The sequence below is a fragment of the Nylanderia fulva genome, unplaced genomic scaffold (assembly GCF_048542155.1).
Source record: "Nylanderia fulva isolate GAGA-0341 unplaced genomic scaffold, ASM4854215v1 Scaffold11, whole genome shotgun sequence".
Taxonomy (NCBI): Eukaryota; Metazoa; Arthropoda; class Insecta; order Hymenoptera; family Formicidae; genus Nylanderia; species Nylanderia fulva.
The window spans coordinates 5182886-5205911 of record NW_028189302.1 but is presented as its reverse complement, the minus strand read 5'-3'; the positions used below and the strand labels follow the sequence as shown (position 1 = coordinate 5205911).

The 23026-nt window shown below is 28.4% G+C and overlaps 5 protein-coding genes across 9 annotated transcripts; 3 read left to right on the top strand and 2 right to left on the bottom strand.

The window, feature by feature from the left end:
• Window positions 1-255: 255 nt before the first annotated feature.
• On the top strand, window positions 256-5694 carry LOC114936837 (uncharacterized). 2 transcript variants are annotated; one of them, XM_029310160.2, is made up of 6 exons: window positions 256-447; window positions 610-663; window positions 1028-1297; window positions 1452-2241; window positions 2360-2568; window positions 2708-5694. In XM_029310160.2, the coding sequence occupies exons 1-6, from the start codon at window positions 352-354 to the stop codon at window positions 2774-2776; spliced, it is 1488 nt and encodes a 495-aa protein (XP_029165993.1). In that variant the 5' UTR covers window positions 256-351; the 3' UTR covers window positions 2777-5694. The 2 variants fall into 2 exon arrangements, with proteins under 2 accessions (XP_029165993.1, XP_029165994.1); XM_029310161.2 differs by having other exon boundaries at window positions 435-500.
• On the bottom strand, window positions 5637-6924 carry LOC114936838 (mitochondrial import inner membrane translocase subunit Tim13). The gene is made up of 3 exons (XM_029310162.2): window positions 6664-6924; window positions 6472-6540; window positions 5637-6225 (listed from the first exon to the last, which is right to left on the bottom strand). Exons 1-3 carry the CDS (start codon window positions 6766-6768, stop codon window positions 6127-6129), a joined length of 273 nt encoding a protein of 90 aa, XP_029165995.1. The 5' UTR covers window positions 6769-6924; the 3' UTR covers window positions 5637-6126.
• A 146-nt stretch (window positions 6925-7070) lies between these two features.
• LOC114936836 (uncharacterized) lies at window positions 7071-10164 on the top strand. The gene is made up of 4 exons (XM_029310158.2): window positions 7071-7259; window positions 7327-7429; window positions 7567-9506; window positions 9680-10164. The coding sequence occupies exons 1-4, from the start codon at window positions 7212-7214 to the stop codon at window positions 10142-10144; spliced, it is 2556 nt and encodes an 851-aa protein (XP_029165991.2). The 5' UTR covers window positions 7071-7211; the 3' UTR covers window positions 10145-10164.
• Window positions 9828-18897, bottom strand: LOC114936812 (venom acid phosphatase Acph-1). 4 transcript variants are annotated; one of them, XM_029310126.2, is made up of 9 exons: window positions 16271-16294; window positions 13806-13948; window positions 13353-13394; window positions 12640-13278; window positions 12446-12565; window positions 12098-12311; window positions 11596-11804; window positions 10920-11261; window positions 9828-10752 (listed from the first exon to the last, which is right to left on the bottom strand). In XM_029310126.2, exons 4-9 carry the CDS (start codon window positions 12736-12738, stop codon window positions 10468-10470), a joined length of 1269 nt encoding a protein of 422 aa, XP_029165959.1. In that variant the 5' UTR covers window positions 12739-13278; window positions 13353-13394; window positions 13806-13948; window positions 16271-16294; the 3' UTR covers window positions 9828-10467. The 4 variants fall into 4 exon arrangements, with proteins under 4 accessions (XP_029165959.1, XP_029165960.1, XP_029165958.1 ...); XM_029310127.2 differs by lacking the exons at window positions 13806-13948; window positions 16271-16294 and adding an exon at window positions 18725-18897; XM_029310125.2 differs by having other exon boundaries at window positions 12640-13394.
• Window positions 18816-22404, top strand: LOC114936817 (venom acid phosphatase Acph-1-like). Its single transcript, XM_085487178.1, has 7 exons — window positions 18816-18969; window positions 19398-19512; window positions 19686-19796; window positions 20039-20304; window positions 20842-21125; window positions 21455-21660; window positions 21772-22404. Exons 2-7 carry the CDS (start codon window positions 19405-19407, stop codon window positions 22006-22008), a joined length of 1212 nt encoding a protein of 403 aa, XP_085343304.1. The 5' UTR covers window positions 18816-18969; window positions 19398-19404; the 3' UTR covers window positions 22009-22404.
• The last annotated feature ends 622 nt before the right edge of the window (window positions 22405-23026 follow it).

Genomic DNA, 23026 nt, shown 5'->3' with positions numbered 1-23026 from the left:
ATATGTATATATATATCGAGTTACATCCCGGACAAAATATTGTTTTTTCCTATATATATATGTATAACAGTTTTTATTACACAGTTTATATATATATATATATATATATTTTTTACCAATTTTTATTATAGAATATGAGAAAATAATGCCAATGCGCGCGAAACTGTTTGAATTTATTATGACGCCATTACGTCATCTTTGGTATGATTGAAAAAGAAAATTCCCTAGATTACGAGAAGATAAAAGATCCCTAAACATAGTTGCATCCGCGAAAAAGTAGACACGCGATGGAAAGCGTAAATATTTACATCTCTTGAGTGTTCGTTGGCGCATTTTTTTTTATTTGTAATCATGATAGACGGGAACATCTCGATGGAGGAGGATACTGAATTACGGGACTTAGTGGTCCAGACCCTGGAGAATAACGGCGTCCTCCCTAAAATACGGGTGCGTCCTGGGAAAACTATGTCGCGAAAAAAAAAATATCCGATGCTCTGTAGGTTAGGCGTATATTTTGGAACGAATAAGAGCGAAAAACGAACGCGTTAATTTATAGTATTCTCTCTTTTTTTTAATTGTTTGATCAAATCTCTTTTATGATGTTCGCAGGCGCAACTCAGGGCAAGCGTGTTCCTGGCACTCGAGGAACAGGATTCGGTAATGGTAGGTGTCGTTCGAGCGTGCCGCAATAAAGTGCAAAAAAGAAAGCTTCCTGTTTATCACACATTCTTTATGCTCGATGGACCGTAATAAGTTTTCATGCATGCAATTATACGTAGACATTGTTATCTATTGCATTTATTTTGCAAAGAATATTATATTTCATAAATACTATATATTTATTACAACTGCCTAGAGAGAGAAAATTATGTACAAATAGAATTTTATGTACAAATTGCTCAAATATAAAAATATATCTTTGTGTAAAAAGATTTTTAAAAGTTAAATTTATTTTTATCAAAAATTTGTAAAAGAACTATGTGATACAATCAGAAACTATTTAACAGATTTGAACTGAATGTTCCAGAATCCTGAGCCGCTTCTCAACAAAACTGTAAAACAGTACCTGTCTAATTCAGAAGGAAAATTATTGTTTTCCTTGGTTAGGGAGTTCCTAGAATACTTTGGTCTTGACTATACAATATCTGTATATGACCCAGAGACATACTTAGGAAAGGAATATAACTATGTAGGGAGAAATAAATTGTGCGAAGAATTAGGTATTGACTCAACCGAGCCATTGCTGGGGGAAATTTTGAAGAATAGCATCAATGGTGCCTTTAATAGTTCACAAAAGGTATTTTCTTAAATTGAATCAATTATTTTCAAGTAATTAGTTATAATATTACAGAATATTTAATTCCACTTGTGATTATTTGTAATACCTTTGTTACTTTAAAAAAAAATGAATGTTTCAGCATTATGTATTTATTATGGGGTCTTTCTTACAGAATAAAAGTAGCAAGAAACACGATGAGACGGACGAAACGTCGACACATTTTGCGAACGCGACGTTTGAAGTGTCTGTTCCCAAAATCATACACAATGAATCCGTATCGTCGTCAAATGACAATGATTTTTCTGAGAAACTGGAGAGTATCTCCGAACAGAGTCCGAAAGTTCCAATAAACGTGACAATAACGGACAAGAAATGCAAAGATCCGCCGACCAGCACCGACATTCTAACAGATACATCAGATTGTGATAAGCGTCAATCTTTTTCTCTCAGGGAGAACACAACAGACATTGATGGAATTGAAGGTAACAGGAACAATAATATAAATTTTGATAAAAGCACCACAAGTCTACATGGCGCAAGCACGACGACGAACGATGTGGCACAGGAGACTGATAATATTATGTCAAATCGAATAAATCCATTCAACAAATCCGAATCCTTAATTAAGTTCGATGAATCAATAGTAATCGATACGCAAGCAAATCAAAAGGATATAACTAAGCAAAACAGTATAAATAGTTTGGAGCTAAGCTTAGAAAATAATGTACAAAGTAAGAGACCGATTAACGCGGGAAACAACTTTGGCAAAACTGTATATTTTGACGAGATTATCGTCGGCGGTGAGCACAAGATCGTTAGTACAATGAATGAAGCCAAGCCTTTTCTAGAAAGCTTGCCAACTATAAATCAAAAAACTAATTCTATATTCAGCGATTTGCCGCCATTGAATGGTAGAAAGGCCAATATTAACGATTTGAAGGAATTAATGAATATTGGTCTTGGTAAGTTATAAAAATATATTAATAATACATTATATATATACATTTTTTTCCATATAATATGCAACATGCTAATTTTCTTATAACTTTGCAAAAATATTAAAAAGATACATTTTAACAGCTGCAGATGTCATAGATAATTATGAAGAGGACTTTGTGTCATCTGCATCAGGTAGTGCGAACGAACAAAGTCCCTGTAAGGAGCCAGACAAGACAGATAGCCCAGTCAAGTTACGAATGAAGAAAGAGGAAAAATCTCAAAGTGCCCGTAGTGAAGATATAAGCGAAGAAATCGAAGAAATTGACGAAATCTTAAGTAGTACTTCCTGCGTAAGTAAATTAAATTTAAATTGACGCGATCACAGAGAGGAAAAGGGGGGAAATGACACTGTTACAACTGCAACTGCATATATATTTTTCTCTCGCATGAATTACGTAACTATATACATATAGAATCGTTATATTTTAGCTCGAAGATACGAATACAGATAAGAATATATCAAACTTTACGGCTGGTATTACCGCGGATTATACATAGAAGAGATGTAATTTTCAATCGTCGCTACAAGTTCTTGTAAGAATTTTAAAAAAGATGTTACTCTTGTATGTAACATTGATGAGATCGATACTCTATTAGGGAATCGCGAATATCCATGCCGTCTACTAAGAGTTTGCAGAATTGAGAATTCATAGTTTCTGACAAAGGCACTGCCAAGCTGTGGCTCAATACTTATAAGTTGCGCTGCAAAAAGGAACGTAGAAGGAAAATGTCTGAATGCACATTTCAACAGATGATGATATTTTTGTACAGTTTGTAAAAATAAGCAATGTTCCGAAATTGTCATAGTTTACAATAACAATAGATATATTCAAACAAGTATCATCAATCTTTTTCAAAGGTTGTCCGAAATATTAAAATATTACATAATTAAAAAAGAAATAATAATCATCATTTCTGTTATTAATAAACACACACACACACACACACACAATGTATTTTTTATTATTATTTATTGTGTAAAAAGTCTTTATTACAGTATTCATTATAGTACTAATTAAAAAGAGAAAAAAATATGTGAAATTGTATTAAATTGTTATTATGTAATTATGAAAGAAATTCGTAATATTTTTAAAGTTTTTATTTTATATTTTTATAAAAGAAATAATATTGACAATGTTGAATATATTGAAATAAATCTATTTCATTGAATTTCAGACAGGCTACCTTCTACGTTGTGTAAAAAAATATGCCTAGTATTATTACTTGTACAAGCATATTACACAAATGTTATCATAATTTAAATATTAGAGAAGAGTCAAACGTGAGAGTTACTGCTTCTTTAGTAATTTAGTTTTAGTTTTCTTTTTTTCTTCTTTTTTTATAGAAAATCTCTTAGTATTTTGTTGTGTTTATTGAAATATCTTTGTCCTTAATTTTATGACTGAACGTTGTCCATTACCTCATTTTTGTAAAGATATGATATTGTAACAATATCAGGAAATCGTCCGTCTAGAAATGGATTGCCTAAAAAATCCATCAAATTATTTTTTCGAACATAATGGTGCTAAGTGTTTGAAGCGAAAAGCTTATTTATGAGAGTTAACATTATCTAAGAAAAAAGAAAAAAAAGATTAAGTGCTTATATAATTTCTTGCATCTATGATTTGCAGGAAATTGTAATTAGCAAAAGCTATAGATTAGAACATTAATTTTCGGAAGAGATTAATTAGAACATTAATTCCATCTTCACTTAAAGAGAAAAAAACATTTAATGCGGACTATTTTGTGACTTTTCCATATAAGATGCAATAACTAAGTACAACTCAAGGTGGATCAATTAAATGCTTGACAAATCAAAATCTTTTTGTAAAAAATGTATAGCCAGCCAGCTTTACACAAAGAATTTTCATTGATGATTAGTAATATTATCGATATTAGAAATTATGTCTGGTTCGAACGAAGAAATTCCGTCATTTAAGCAACTTTTAATTCAACAGAAAAACCGAATAGAGGGACAGTATTCGTCACAAAACAATTTAGGTGTTAATGACGAATTATCAAAGAAATATTGTGCTCAAATACTTGCAGCATTTTTACTACATACCTGTACAATACTGTATTTAATTATATTGCTATATATATATATATATATATATATATATATATATATATATATTTATAAAATATCATATTTAACACATAAATGTTGCGAGATAAATGTTTATTTTGATAGCGATCACTCATACACAGTAACGGAATAGCTTAGTTCGAACTGCCGTTTATCCCGATAATTATATGTTAAAGAGAAAACAAACAGGTATATTCCTGTGGCCAATCAGCGTGGTTACATTCTATTATCGGTACACAATAATTTTACAAAGAACTGGTTTCAGGACTGCATTTGAACATTCCTACACTCTGTATAATCTAGAAGATAGATACATTCCATTGTTACTAAGATAGTTGTTGCATTGTTACCATTAGCAAGCACGTTTACAGGATAAGTATTTCGCATCATAGATTGTAAGAGTGTAATTTAAGGAGCATTTTATATATTCACTGCAAGAACAATTACATAGGTTTTAAATTTTCGAAACAACACACAAGAAGTTCTTAAAATTAACGAAACTGATGGCAGGGTATATGTGAACATCTCTATTTATGACTTCTCTCTTTTCAAGACTTCATTTAATTATAGGACAGCAGTATATTTAGACTATATGTTGCTTATATATCTCTTTTCTTTTTGTTTTTCTTTGATTTAAAAAAAAAAAATATATATATATATATATGCATTTCTTCCGATTTACTTGTAACATAAATATCTAAAAAATACTATGATTAAATTTTAAAAGATGCTATAGACATGCAAACTATTTGCAATACTTTCTGTAATGTGCTTTTGACTGTATTTATTTATACTCGGGGATCATTGATATCTTCTTTTTGATATACTGTTGTTTGATGCAGCTTTTATGAGAAGAACATATCCGACACACAAGTAATATATTAAATCAAGTAATAATTTTATTACGGAAAATGTATGTAGATATATGACACACAGTGGTGTTTAAATGCACATTTAATGGAGTGACAAGCTCGATATTTTCGGGGTAGATAAATAGGTAACCGTAGTCATAGTTATTCATAATCCACAGTTTGAAATTTCACGCGAATGAAGTATTAATGATAATAATCTGCTTTATACAGTACTTCTCTACAATATCATGGTCGCAGATAATTATTTTGTAACCACGTTGAAACATTGGTAGCTATACCGTGCCTTTTAGTGTGTATGAGATAATTATAAAGAATGCAAAAATATATAAGAATACTGTGGGTTTTACAAAACACCTATGTTACTTATTTATGATTTTCAAATAATGATGTAATAATATGTATTCACACACATGTATATGTTATTTATTTTATAAAGATTTTTCTCTTTTGCAATAGTCTAGCTTTTTTTCATTAATTTACACTCCTATAAAGACAATTTATTCTATTACAATTGTTATAACGATAGGCAGAGTATTTCTTTACAGCATTAACAAATATATTTTTATCACTATGTAAAATATGTAATTATACACTTTGTAAGTAACTGAGTTTCTGTACTTTTTAATTATAGATAGCAATGTTATATTACAAGTGTACTTTAATTGTATTATACATAATTTACAATAGTATATTTCAATCAATTTCTCATGTGAAAAATAATAATGTATTTTTTTTCGTTTTGTTTGTGAACCTCATACTTTTTGCATGAATTTTGTATAAAAAAAGTATGTCTGTAATAACTAATGAACACTATATGACCCATTGATTGTGCCATTAAATGACAGTATGGATACCAAATAACAATATATTTTCATAAATTTTCATATTTACAGTCTATTACGCTCTCTTTGGATTCGTTCACTATACGTTTTTGATATAAGATTAAAAGAGTCCATGTATCGATCCATACACATTGCTATGCATTTCTGTAAGCAAATCAACCAATTAATTAAGATGACAAATATCATTAATCTAAATGAGAATCAAATGTATCGATATGTCATTTCAGAAGAGTTGATAATAAAGATTCATGGTTTAAAAGGAATAAATGTGTAATCTTCAAAGTTTAAAATCAATTCTATTATTGCAAAAAAATCTTTCGAAATTTCTATCGAATTTAATTCTAACGAGGAAGATTTGTAGAAGACCTTTTTATTCTTGTGACAATTTACCTGTTCTGAAGTGTCCAGCGAAGTGCCCGGCTTGCTTATACATTTTTTAAAACATTTTTCCGTAATTCTCTGAAAATATACATAAAAAAAACATGCAATATTTCGTCAGCCTGAGATCAACTACGTGGGATAACGATATCGTTATCGATGATTAAAAAATTCTATTCGAAAATGTAAATGTATTGAAGATACCGTGAGCAGTTCCTGAGCATTGGCGATTGCCATCTGATGTTTCACTTGCTGCATCAACTCTTCTCGCTGCGAGCCCGTCAAATTTCCCGGCGCCAACGCGTCCATTCTCGAAATTTTGCGGAACGGAGAAGAGGGAAGTTATATCGAATGACAAGAATAAAATTTTGTAAGAGTCCTGTGATCGTCCGCAACACAGGACCTTTACGACTCGCATCTAACCTCACCTTCCCAGCCGCACAAGCGAGAGCACGTGAGGTTCGCCTCAAGTCCCCGTTTACATGAATCTTCGATCGCACGCTTCTCGAACGTGATTGGTCGATGACAGTTCGGTCACGACGATTCGTATCGCGCGCAAACTTGTAAATCGAGCATTAAATTTCGACGCCATTTGTAAAATTTAAATCAAACTCTCGAGTTGTACTGTGCGTCTGCGAAACGCGCTTACATTTTTTCTTTTATAAGAAAAGATTCGAAGAGTCAATCGAGCGCGAAATATATCGAATATACGTTTCAAATTGTAATAAATTATTAGAAGCGATAGTAAACGCATGAGCAAAGAAAAAATGGGGAAAATATTCAAGTCTAAAAAGAAATCGGTAAGCATTTGCAATCTTATCGGCGATATATATATTATACATTAATATTTTTCTTTTGTCTTTATAGAAATCTAAAATATCGAACACTCGAGAGGAAATAAAAATGTTTTTTTGTAAATTGCAACAAACAGTAATAAAAGAATGTTGTAATAATGGTGAAATCTCGCAAGGTAATTTAAATGATCAGATAAGAAAGAAATTAAAGAAAATATTTACCTATACTCTAAAGAAATTGATTTCGTTCATTAATTACTTTGTGTGTATATGTAATATTAGAAAAATAATTAAAATATTACTTCTATTTTAGATTTTACTTCGCTTTATACCGCTAGTGACAGCCAGACATCGCCAAAAGAAAATTCTACGTCTGTCCACACACCTCGCAAAAAAAATTCTGCGTACGACAATAATTATTGTCAACGTTGCAAACGTCTTTTAGAAGTACCTCCAAATATATTGTCGTTGTCAGAGAAAAGGATGCCCAGCTTTATAGAAACATGTGAAATTGAATTAACTTTTATTCAAGCTGTAATCTGGTTGAAATCCATCACCTCCTACGTACCTCAAATACCAGTCGAGAAATTACAACAATTATTTGATAATCAATGCAATAAACGCGATAAAAATAAACATGCCAAAAATGTTCATGTTGAATCGTCATCAGCAATTTTTGCAAATAAAACTCCATTGGTACACGATGAGATGCTCAATAACAACGAAAACTTCATGTTGAGTCTTAATAATATTTTAGATTCTTCGTGTAATATATCTCTAATGACTCATGAATCAAATACCAATTTTGAAGATATACAAAACGAATTGTTTAGCTTTGTATCCTCTTTAAAAGATCAAAACGAATCAGTCACAGAGATTTTAAAGCCAGAAACAAGTACTGGGTACGTCATGACAAATGAAGAGAGGAAGGCATTTTTATCACAATCTTATTTAATTCCGGATGTAGACAAAGAGTCCTTGTCAGATTTGACTGACATGTTTGAGGAATCTGTTACGTACAATAATGTGGACCAGTTTCTTCAAAATTTTGAAAAAACAAACAGTAAACAGACATCACAGGAAAATTGTAATAACCGAGTAAACAATGAGATCATCGAAGACGAAAATATTAATTTTACTTTAAAGAATGATGCTGATATTTCAAGTCAACTTAACTTTGTTTCACTGTCAAGATGTCAATCAATCGAGTCAATTCTTAATTTTGAAAAAACAAACGGTAAACAGACATCACAGGAAAATTGTAATAACCGAATAAACAATGAGATCATCGAAGACAAAAATATTAATTCTACTTTAAAGAATGATGCTGATATTTCGAGTCAACTTAACTTTGTTTCACTGTCAAGATGTCAATCAATCGAGTCAATTCTTAATTTGAAATACAATTCTGATCAATATGATGAAACTAACAACATGGAGATGTCAAATAATAATATTATTAATTTTTTAACACAACTATCAATAACTGATATAAATGATTTGTCTCAAATTTCTCTAATTTCCTGTAGTACACCTCGGGAACATAATGATTGCAACAATTTTCAAACCGATCAAATGCAATCGAAAACTTTACATGATTATAATGACGCCGATTTCGAACATCAAACCAACAATAAAAGTCCCTGTGTACAGATAAGCGATGCCGCTACTGAAGATGAAAAGAATGATAGTGCATACAGTACATGGCAAATCGAGACAGTTAATCATGATACCGCGACAACAAAACCTATCGCCAATAAACCGGTTACTAATACTATTAAGCATCAATATAATCTGCGACATCGCAAGGAAAAGGTGATTACGAACAAAGAAGTAACAGCCTCTTCTTCATTGATACAGAAATCGATATATAAAGAACAACATTCTATGGAAAAGTCTTCGTCGAAGAAACGTAAATCGAAACCTGCGAAAAATGTATCGGAGAAAACGAAGAAAAATAAAAAAATGATCTCTGCAAACTGGTTGAATTTTACTGTAGAATTGTTGAATGCAGAACACGTAATTTATACATCAGTCAAGACAATCGTTTCGGCAATTTGTGACAAGAAAACAGCGCAACTATACGTCCAACATAGATGTTGGAAGGATCCTTTGGAAGAGGAAGCTGTAAACGCAGTGTTGAATATAGTAGATATTCTTAAAACAGAGAAGAAGCCCAATATATGCGAAGATCTAATCGAAACGGCGATAATCAAAACTTTAGACGAGATGATAACATCTATACAATTAGAGGTATATATATCATATTATACGTGTGTGTGTGTGTGTATGTTAACGCATTCCCTTATTTACAAGTATCGTATAATAATAAGTGATACGTATAATAATTATGTGTTATTGCATTATATATATACTATATATTACTTTACAAGAAGTAATAACAATAATAATCTTATTCTTTCCAGACATCCATATGGGTATTTCACCTAGAAATAATTCTACAGTTTTGTCAACTGCTGACGATATGCATCAAGACGATCAATTATTTGATTGCGATGTTAGAATCAGTTCAATCTGTATTGCTTAACACAATGAACAGAAATGAAATACGGATTATGGAAACAAATCAGTTGCATTTAATATTTTACGCGTTTGACATTGCTTTACGGAAATATTGTGAATTAGTACCGAGAGACAAGAAATCTCAATTTCAACTCGTGAAAACCGCGATACCTTGTATCGAAGATCGTTGGAAGATTCATTATAAAAAAAAGAATAAATTCGAAGACGTAGACTTCGATCTGGATGCTATTGAAAAACAATGGCTAAACGTATTACAAAAATTCACAGTAGTATCCGTGAAGCATTCCATAATGGCACCATTCGCCAACGTTTCATTTTTGTTATATAACATATTAATCTCAGTTTAATGTATATAAAGTTTTATGGATGCTATTGAAAAACAATGGCTAAACGTATTACAAAAATTCACAGTAGTATCCGTGAAGCATTCCATAATGGCACCATTCGCCAACGTTTCATTTTTGTTATATAACATATTAATCTTAGTTTAATGTATATAAAGTTTTATATTATTAATTATAATAAATTATATTATATAAATAATGTTTAATATATAAATATGTTATAACGTATAAATATGTTTCTATTAAATGTTTAATATATAAATATATTATAATATATAAACATGTTTCTATTGAATGTAAACATTTTCTATTATATGCGGTAAATGTTATTCCCCTTTAAGCATTCTCACAGCAAAAGGTACAAAGTATAATAAGGTAAAAATTAATAGTAATTCCTTGCTGTGACACGAAGCGCATCCATTGTAATTCGAAGTATCAGTTTTTTTGTTCTCTTCTAATTGATCTTCCATGGGCCATCCGCATAAAGATTGTGGATTCTCCGGTATCATATCGAAAGTAACGTTTATTAAAGTGCGCAGTGGACATATCTCTGTACAATTTGATAGAATCAGAGGGATGATCGTGCCATCGATACCGGTGTAATAATTAATCTGAAAAAATTTTAATAAAATATTTTAATTAAATAATAGTTTAAAATTTATGAGAATAATTGTTTTGATTTACGCGTGTATCTTTCAAAATAAAATTCTTGAACAATTTGGTAGAATACAGTCGCAAAAGTGAGATAAAATAATAAAAAGAATTTAAAAAATGTTACCTTCATTCCGTACATGTTTGTATCGTTATTAAAGTATAATTCGAATATCAATGCTGCTGCTTCGTTAGGTATATGAGGCGACCAGAGATTGAGATTTTTCAAAACCCCGACAATGTTTCTTTCGTCACCACTGTACAATATCATTTTTCGTTCCGCTGATAATTCGCCTATCTTGTATTGTAACGAATTACCAATAATCTCTTTTAAAAAGGTTCCACCATTAAGTTGCTTTTGCAGAGGAGTCGTTGAAAGGAGATCATACTCTAGTAAAGTGGCATCGTACATAGCACCGTGCGGAAACACGTCGATCGCCCAATTCGGCAATGTTTCATTTCGATCAGTCTAAGGTAAGACATTTTTATTGTCATATAAATTGCGTTATATTACATTGATAAAATGTAATTTATATAAAATAATAGAGTAATCTTCTGTATGTTAATATTTTTAAGAAATATTCAATAAAATTATAAAAGAAAAAAAGAATTTTTAGAGATTTAATAATAAGTTTAAAAGTATTATTTATATTATTATTTAAAAGAATATATAAGATATAATTATATATATATATATATACACATATATACAATATGTATTATATACATATATGTATATGTATATTGAGAAGAAAGTTCAAAATTATTTTATTAAAATAATTTTACTAATTTTTTTTCATTACCATAGTTTCTAAAGCAGCGTATAAAAGTGCCACATCCGTAGGCGTTCTAATATTTCTTCTAGTATATCGGGAAAGATGTTCGAACAAAGGCTGATACTGTACTGTCATTTTCTGCGTTTCAGTTTTTTGCAACACTTGATCCATTTGTAGAACAAAATTTGGGCACACAGAACCCATCAACAACGTATCTTCCTTCAATTCCTGATATTCTACAAAACTTGTCTATTATATAAGGAAATAAGTTGTAACTACATTCTACATTTAAGTACACAATTTTTCAATTTGCAGTATTTTTCCATTTGCATATATTCTCTAATCAAATCTATATTTTATTATGTCTCTATAATATTATAGCGACTTTTTAATATAATAATAATCTTTCTATGATTTAGGAATATATTAAAAAAGTGCTCATGAATAATTTTTCAAATAATATTTTAATTTTTGATTTGAAAATATTGTTCTGTGTTAACGAGAAATAATTTCTATTCATTATACTAACCGGTCGGTATCGGTTGCCAATTAATGCCTTCAAACCATATTTGATTTCCCACGGGGGGCCACAAACCGGCATTAACAAGCTGAGCAGATAACATTGATAAAGGATACTCCGTCGTGTGCATCTTCATAACTTCGGACGTATACGTGTCCCCTAAAAATTTGTCGTATCTCTCGCGCAGATACACTCCGAAATTATACATGTTAAGATGCGCCTTCTGTTTAATAGTAACATAACAATAGTTATCATTTTTTTCTAAATAGAAATGCATTTTATAAATACTATAAATCAAAATTAATATGTTGTATATTAATTATATTATATATTTAATTATTATAATATTGCATGTACCATTGGCAAGCTCAGTGCGGCGGAAGTAAAGTATTTGTACGACAAGATTTCCGGGATGCCGGTCTCGTTTTTCTTCATCGCGTTATCTTCCCTTGGGGCGTACAATTTATGCGCGAACAACTGCAATCAAATAATGGATTAGTTTATCATTGATTTTTTATTACATTCATTTAGGCTTAAATATTTGTACTTACAACGTGCACCAATTTTAATTCTGGCACAGCCTGGCATAGACTGGGAATTATGAAGCTGCATAATACAAGATTAACGCAAACCAAACGTAATCTATTCATTTTTATGCGTCTCTTCTTTCAAGATATATATGTATATAATATGTTACAATTGTAAATCTATCGATTAATACGTGACTGACAGAGAAGACAGAAAAGATCAACAAAGTTCTGAGTTGTTTGCCAACAATGATGATTTATGATACTATATCGAAGAACTTCGAAAGTGGTATCGGATATAAGTTAATATAAATACAACAGTAAGTGAAAAAATTGCCTTAAATAACAATTGCATTCCGTTTACGAGTCAAAGATATATAAAAAAATGGTTTTTTCTTAAGTCTTTTTGTTGTAATTTATGTTTCACGAAGAATTTTTAATTAATACATATATGTATATAAATATATACTTATTTTAATTGTATAACTTTTCTTCCTTATTTTTTCTAATAGATTTTAAGTGGATTCAAAGATGAAGGTTGGACGATATAAAGATGCCGTATTTGGTCACATCATTCGAGATAAGAATTCCTCGTCCACATCCGTAAGAACAATCATCAGCTTGTTCAACGACGCTTCCGAAAGTAACCACTTGTATCCGTGTCTGATTGATAAACGCAGAGTTATCAGGGTGCGTATGAATAATTAAGACAAAGGCGATAAGTCAACTCGATTTACCACATTTTCTTCGCTTTATTTATCCCAGTTTCTTTATCGTCACTGCAACAAAATTAACTTCGATTTAATTAACCATATCTGGAATTTTTTTATATAAATTTTGTATGTATTAGCTCGATTGCAGCCTGACTGATTTATCTCACATATTAAAGAGAAAGGAAGAGAAAGAAAAAAGAGGAAGGAGGTAGATTGAATATAAGGTAATTACATATACCTTTTATAATTATAATTACCTTATAGAACCGAATTGACTGATAATGAATTTTACGTTGCGAAAAATAATACTTAAACACGTGAAGACATTAATCACTAATTTAAAAAGTTTAGATTTCTAAATCTTGCGCACTTCTTCGTTCGCGAAAAAAACAATTCGAAATGCTCAGCTTTTGATTCTTCGCGTTTCTTCTTCTCGGAGAAACTGAATAAACACCAAGCGATTCAATTGCTACCTACCTCTTGATTTTCCTATCTGCGTGTCATCCTATCTACTTTCATTTGTTTGAATGACGATAACAATTAAGTGACTCGACTGACAATGAGACTCCTTCATAGAATTTACTCAGTAGATCCATATTAAGTTGAATTTATCTATCTGTCTGATCAAAATTATTTATAAATATCTTAATAATAAAAAAAGACAGAATTTAGTAAATTACATTAAAGGAATTACAGTAATCTTGTAAATATATATATATATATATATATATATATATATATATATATGTGTGTGTGTGCCAATATTGATTTCAAATAATAAATAAATAAAGTTAAATAAGTAGAAGCAAAATCTGATAATTCCTTTAAAAAAGTCTGATAACGCCTGATAATACACAAGTGTTCTCAAATATAATTTTGTTTATAGAGAGATAATTTTAATTATTTTATAGCTGAAGCATTATATGGGATAATAGTATTACTTGAGTCAGTAAATAACGATTCGATAATATTACTATAAAAAACATAATTACAAAATATATATAATTTTTTTCAAAAGAGAATATTTATTTATACAATAAATTTTGCGTCACAAAAATTATTAATAATTGTAATAGAAATCAAATATTGAATAAATACGAAACTACACGGATTAGAACTATAAATTTTTAGATATCAAATATATAGTTATAATACTTTTGCATTGGTGCAATTGCACAAATTGTATATATGTATATATATGTATGAAGAAATACAAAGATGCTGCAATTTTCGCAATTTTGATAAAAATCAAAATGCTCTTTGCTTGTGATCTTGATAATTATTAACATCCTGACAAGTGCAAAACAAATACATAAGAGTTTATTTCCCGTTAATTAAATACATAACATTTTGCAAAAAATTGATAAAAATCAATGTTTCAATGTTTATCCCAGTTTATTTATTTTTTAAGAAAACCTTTATATTTAACACATTGATAAATTATTTATTATATATATTAGTTAATAAAAAATCAAATATTTAATTATCATATTGCAGCATTAAATTAAATAATTATTAATTACAATTAAATAATTATATATTATATATATATATATATATATATATATATATATATATATATATAATATCACGACATTTATTAATGATACAATCGATATTTGTACATACATATATAATGATATATGCATATAGTTAATTCGTATACGTGATATCGTCATTTTATCTGTATTGATGTCGTAACACGTGTAACACTCATGCGATTGTATCACTATATAATAAGCGTAAAAAGGCGGAATCAACGATGACGATTGCACATTAATTACAGTAGGATAACGATAGTATTATACTACGCTATATAGTATGATGTCTTACGAAAGTCACAGTCAAGGCGAAAATAATTTACATATTTCAGAAGAATATTAAACGCTTTACACGATAATGCTATCGCAATTACATTCTACTGTTTAGTCAATGAAACATCGCAACACGACATTTAATTTATTCCCTCGAGTTGCATTGATTAAATTATATAATAATAATATTATTTTAATTTATTTAAATTAAATAAGCTATTTAAATTCGTCAATCAAATCGCTTCTTATCTTAGAGTATATTAAACAGGCAAATGCAAATGCAAATTGTTTCAACTTAATTATGATTTTTATCCGATAAGCACATGGAAGCATCTACAGATAATAAAATTTTTTATTTTCAATGATATATCGGAATGTATAACATCGGAAATTAATTAATTCTTCGGAATGTCAATAATTGAGTTTGATTGAAATTATAAAGAAGACAATTTAAGAACATACATATATATATATATATATACACAGAATTATTTCAATTTCAAAATGAGGTCACCAAATCTTGTGCAATATCATGTCACAAGCGTAATAACTAGCTGTTGAAACGATATCGTCAGAACGATAATGGGAAAAGAATTAGATTCACGAGTCAATCACTCTATTGGGCATCCCCGATTTGCGTGATTCAGTAAATAATCTTTATGTGTGTGATTCATGCTTCTATTTTTATTATAAAGAATATGTATTTCACTGAAAGTCACTCGTATTTAATCTTGTAATGTGAAGACTATTGATATTTGGATATGTCTTTTATGAGAAAATAATTAGATCTAAATTATCTATAAAAAATTTGCAATCTGAAATAGAAATGAAAATTAAATTGTTGAAATTTTTCTTTATATACACAGAGTTTCATAAAATATTCATATAATTGTTCGTATATTGTATTTAAAATATATTTTAAAAATAATTTTAACGTATCATCAATTATGCCAACTGTGTATAACAATTATTATCACTTGCGATATGAATGTTAATTAACATTAAAAACAGATTGATAAAGAAACAATTAAAATTTTTGAAAAAGTAAACTTTGTGTATAACAGATATGCAAATATTAAACGACAATATCACTAAGATAAAAAACAGTTTATGATCGTTAATATTCACATGTAATTCTGAACTGAGTTTCTTTGGGTTTCTAACGTCATCCCAATCAAATTACACTGATTTTCATATCATTTGATGCGTGTAATTTATATGACAAGTCACGTGAACTTATCTATATCTTTTAAGTTTGATTAGAATTTACGGATTGTTTTCATATTTACGAAGACATAATTAAAAGGTCATTGCAAAAATAGATATCGCGGAAAAATAATTTTTATTTTAATGAAAAATATCTCCAAATTTTTATAAAATTTATTATTTATAAAAATTAATTATGTTTTAATTGTTAATTCATTTTATATTCAGACAGTATCTAAAATTCGGCAAAATGATATGACTTCTTAAATAGGAATTATCATATTATAAATTAATATTTAATTAAAATGTTTGCAAACATTTATTTATCTGTCAATTACTTATCTTTTAAATTTTCAAATTCTGATAATTTCGCGAAATAATTTTGTGAGATAATACAAATCTGTCTCTTTTAAAAATTAGTCTTTCTGTCAATATAAATAACGCAAGTATAGAATTCGAAGATTATAAAGACAAAATTGTAAAAAAATTATAAATTTTTTCTATAATATATATTCTCTATAATATATTAATTTTCAAAATAAGCAGCAGATTTCTTTAACTCTACTGCATTAGTATCATTTCGTATAATAATTTGATATTCTTGCAAATGATCGCTCTATTATGGATAATATGATTTTATTTCTGAATACATAAGCAAAAGCAATTGAATGATCATTACATTCATATATGGAAACAAGGCAATTGTTTTCATTACGATCGTTTTTGCTTATCCGTACGAATGCATATTATCTAAAAATTATTCCTTATCGCGTTTGCGGCCTAGTTTAGCGGAAATATGTATGCCAAATACTTTGTAAACGCATTATTCAGTATATATCGCAGATATAGTTTAATACATGCAATGTTTGAGAATGAAAGAATTGTATCAATGCGCAATTTTTTATGAGTCGCAGATGCACTACAGTTTGATTTTGATTCACACCTGATTTTTGTCTACTAAATTAGCAAAAAATTATATCTTATCACGACAACAAAATTCAATTTGATTTTACATAACTCTTCTAAGTGGCACTATATCATTTTTATTCTTTAACGTTCGAAACGTTTTCTTGATATCTATTCATTTTTTTTAATTTTTTTACTGTGATTATTGCTTCACGATTATTATTCAATCAGCATGCTTTATTCACGAGTTTACTTGAAATATACATATTATCGATTTACTTTATGTTAATTTGTACAATTACTAAATGTGTGTATGTAACATAATCTACAAATATTTTTCAACGTTGTCTTAATATTATCATTTGTACTATATATTGAAAATAGCTCAGAATGATACGAATTAATTACTATTTAAAAAAACTTTACATTAAGACTCATGGAAGAGTTGTATAACGCGGAAATTTCACGAGTGTCCTAAGAATACTGAATATCCGTCAAAATATGAACAAATTATAGTTAATATATACACAAATGGTACTGTATTATTACACTTATATAACATCGTTACATTATTCTTCATATAAGCAAGAGAATAATATAAATGCTATGTGACGCCTTTAATATGCTTCATACGTTATATAATATTGTTTGTCTGAATAATTTTCCTCAAAAATAAAAAAAGCATTATATTATTTGTTGCTATTATTTTTATTTTTTATTCCACAATTTATTTAAAAATTTATTTTATCTCACCATATTCCATTCAATACACACAATTTACTTTATGTAATATATAAGATTATATAATTATAATTAAATAAATTTGAATTGTCCAAGTAATAAGACAAGTCTCTCTGTCCAATAATTATTTATCAAAATGGCATATAAACCAAATAAATGAGCGTTTATATTTCTGTTGTGTAATCAATTTGTTGTATAATTATTTTTCTGATTAATTAATTATTAATAGGCTTATAATTAAAACTTATATTTAAACCATCAAATTGCATTTTATATAATTAGAATAACCTGTTTTTTATTCTGATTTAAACAGGTACGTAATCCGCGATATTTTAAGATTGATATTGTAATGTAATGATATACGAGAAATAATATAATAAGTTTTGACGAACATTCCGTTTAATCAACATTTTTTTCTCAAAACATTCGTAAAATTTCCAAGTGATACGCAATGATGACTCTCTTTCGCGGATTCTTAACATAGTTTTCTTCGGAACTTGCAATTAATTGATGACGCTTCGGGATATTCTCTTTGGAAAATCCTGCGATCCATCATAGATTCTTAAACTAAGTATACTTTACTTCTCGTGCGCAATATAAATAATATTATATAAACGGTTTTTTTGTGTGGGATAAATTTTATTATTTAAAACATATTTTTATATATTATTTAATTTTGGAAATAAATTATTCTATATTAAAATGATTATATAATAAAAATCTACTTACCGATAAGAGCCCGCGGTAACGTTCACGGTTTAAACAGGAAGTACGATAGAATGGTGGGGTATGATCCTGCATCTTAAAAGCTTTATGTGTCGTACGAAGGAGTCAGTTTTCATTTAATCCTTGCAATCGGTAGTTTGACCAATCTTCTCCTCTTTGGATCTAAAATAATTGTGTTCAATTCAAAACGCTGAAAATATCTTGAGCCAATCGTCGACTCTCGAAGAACCTGCAAACATCATAAATACGTATGTTAATTTTTATAATTTTCGAAATACACATGTTTCGATAGAATCGCAATAATTGATTTTTATATAATAGAATATCAATTCTTAATTACATTATAGTAATCATAATCATTATACAAATGCTATCTTTCTCTTGTTGAAGATGACATTAAGTTAAAGAGATATTTACTTAGATATTTGCATTTTACTTTATTAAAAATGTAACACATCTAAATATATATATATATAATTAAATTGGAATTTATCATATTTATAAATATTTGTAGCTTGGGAAATTTCGATGCATATATGTAAAAAATATTGCATAAATATATATATATATTAAATAGCTTTCATATTAAGAAAGACACATCTTTATTAATCTATTGCAAAATTATTTTTGACTGAAAAGTGTATTTAAGTTTAATGATATCACATTCTCGAATTAGATGCAATATGATTTGGAGCAGTGTTTTCGTCAATCACCTGTCAATTGCTTTAGTCATCGCTTTAAATGCGCTTATGATCGCAAATGCGCAACCTGAACTTAAATTAGTAAATGTGGTAAGTATAATTATAAATATATTGTGTGCCACATTAACATAATTACAATTTAATAAAACAAAATTAAGCATTCTATATCAAACAGAAGCCAAATTATTTTTTCGATTATTTCTCTCTCATATAATTATAGTCTCAATTATTTTCTCATTATTTTTATTTATTAATTTTTGCAGGTATTCAGACACGGTGATCGAACACCTGATAATAATGGTCGTGAAATGTTTCCAAAGGATCCATATATAAATTACTCTTTTTATCCAACAGGTCTTGGACAAGTGACTTTAGTAAGTGTAACGTAACATTAACAAATTAAATAAAATAATTATATAAAAAACATGAATTAAAATATAAAAGTTAAGATAATTCAATTTTTATGAGATTTCAAAATTCATTCATTCATAAATAAATTAAGCTCATCGTAAAGCTCTTAATTATCAAATTCTTTCTAATTTTAACATTAATTAAAGACACTTTAACGAAGCTTGACAAATAATTAATTGAATATATGTAAACTTTCTTTGTGCAGGAGGGCAAGAGACGCGAGTATACATTGGGAAAAATCTTGCGCATTAGATATAATAATTTCCTAGGCAGTTTATACAGATCAAAACTCGTCGTAGCTCGTAGCTCGGATTTCGAGAGAACAAAAGTGTCTTTGCAACTTGTTCTTGCTGGCTTGTTCCCACCAACAAATATTCAACGATGGAATTCTCGTTTAAGTTGGCAACCAATTCCAACATCGTATATGCCACGTGTTGATGACAATCTTATCCTGACCGACGAGTGTCCGCAGTAAATATAACTACAAAAATATACCAACAAATAAGCAAAAAAAGCGATGAAAAAGCATTATTTTTTAATGCTGGAAAGAATATAAATGATATTTAAAAAAGATAAAATATAATTCTCGTGAGATTAAATTTCAAAATTTCTTGCGCAATATAAGTACATAAAGCATGTGAGACTAAATTTTTTTTTAAATAAAAAAAAGAATTTAATATTTATATAAAACGTTGAAAACGCGAAGAATAAGCAAAATACATTTTTATGCTTTAGTTGGAAAATTTATACAGCTACATTGAAAAAAAATTATTGAAAATTCGAATAAGTATATTTATTTCAATACTGTCCAATGAATTATTTATTTTAAGCTAATAATATTATTTGATATGAAAAATATTTATTTGATATAAGAAAATCTTTTTCAAAGCAAATAAAATATTTATTTATTGCAAATAAATGATTCACTTGGGAGTATTCAAATAAATATTTATTAATTTAATCATTTTGTTTGTAGCAAGAAATTCAGATTTTGATTTGTTTTCGCAGATATCTCAACGAATACGATCGAGTACTAAATTTACCTGAAGTGCAAGCAAAGATGTACCAATTTAGAGGTTTAATGAGCAACTTGACAAAGCTAACTGGCAAAAAAATGGAGACGCTCTCCGATTTGAATTTTCTTTATCATACTTTTGCAGCGGAGTCTGCCTTAGGGTTGCCGCTTCTCGAATGGGTATATGACTATTTCCCTTATGGTCCTCTATTTGACGCAATCGTGGCCAATTACGATATTGCTAGTTTCACTCCTTTATTAAGAAAATTATTTGCTGGTAAGTTACATAATTTTTAGCGTAATTTCTTTTTAGTTTAGTAATATATTAATAATATTAATATATAAAAATAGCAGATAATTATTTATACACATATACATATAAATAGATACATACAGACATGTACATATAAAGAATTTTTTAATTATTATTATAATTTTATAATTATATAAAATCGTAATTTAAAAATAAAAAAATACTATTTAATTAAGAATTTTTAGAAATAAATTTTTTTAAAATTTGATAATAAAGAGTTCCCTAGTAAATAAATAAAAAATATAGTTGTATATATAATATTCCAAATATTTACAACATCCTATATGATTCAGGCCCGCTCATCCGTGATATGACAGACAATATGATAGCCACGCAAAATGCCAATTCGCCGAATACGAAAATATATTTATACGGTGGTCACGAGACTAATATTGCCAGTTTGTTGCAAGCTTTAGGTGTGTACGAGCCACATGTACCTGAGTATTCCAGTGCAATTATTATGGAATTGCAGAAGATCGATCAAGAGTATTATGTCAAGGTGAGTGTCTCATAAATAATTATATTATTAAAATAATGAGAAAACGTAATGCAAATTTAATTATTTCTATCGCGCAAATTTAATTATATATATCCATATGAATTTTTTCAGCTGCTGTATTATACAGGCATTCCACCGACCATCAAAGAACTTCAAATCCCAGGTTGCGATGTGCTCTGTCCTTTTGAAAACTACTTAGATCTAATTGAAGATTTGATTCCCTCTGACGATGAGATGATTTGCGACAAAAGACAGACATCTGATTTTGCCGACGTAGAATATCCTGCTGGTTTGCAGAAAATGATGTATAATTTAATTAAGACAATAGATAGAAATGATAGGCAATAACTCATAAGCCGTACGAAGATGCTCAGGAGTAAGATGAAGTATCGCAAACATAAAATTAATTAAATTAATTGCATTATATCATGAACATCAAATTGTTTCCTACAATGATGCCTTTTTCATGTTTATTTATTTAAATGTCATATTAAACTCGTAAACATAAACATAAACTCAACAATCATTAAATTATATTTAAATGATCCAGTAAAGAAACGAATTAAAAAAATTGATAAAAATTCATTTCTGTAAGTCATAAGAATCATGTTGTCCTTTTATATGTGTGTATGTGTGTATAAATATATGAGAATATTTGTTTATTTTATTCAGATGAAGAGAGAGAAGTATTATATGTACTATATATATGTATAAAACAAATATATAATAATACACTTTAAAGAATTTGTCGCTTTGATACATTTTTTAATAAAATATTTGAAAACTATATTATTGCAAAAAATAAAAAAGCAGACTAATAGACTAATACTTTTGTTTATATAACATTCTCCTTTTTATATTTAAATATTATTTTCTTATATTACCAATTTCTGTAATTAATAATTATAAATGATTTTTGAATTTTTTTGTATAGCTCGCAATTAATTCGCGACAATTTGAAATGTAAGTTCTGAATGTAAAGAAATATAAGAAACATCTCTTATAGGTTCATTATTTTGATGTACAATCTAAAGCTATATAAAAAATTTAGAGATATATTTTATTTCGATCATTGATTCTCCATAAATGTTTACAATTATAATAGCATCCATCGAAGTTAAGGTATATTCAATTAACGTATTAAGAGAAAATCCTTTTATAAAAAGTTTCATAAAGAACATCAATGAGTCTGTACCCAGCAAACACAGTATATAAATGTTATGCTCAAGCATGTTACATGTAACGTATATGTTAATTGTAATTTCCCACTCATAGATGTAACATTTTTAATATTACATATATTACATTGTAGTTATATTGTCATTATATCCCAAGATAGCACTGACTTATCAATACATCAATGTGC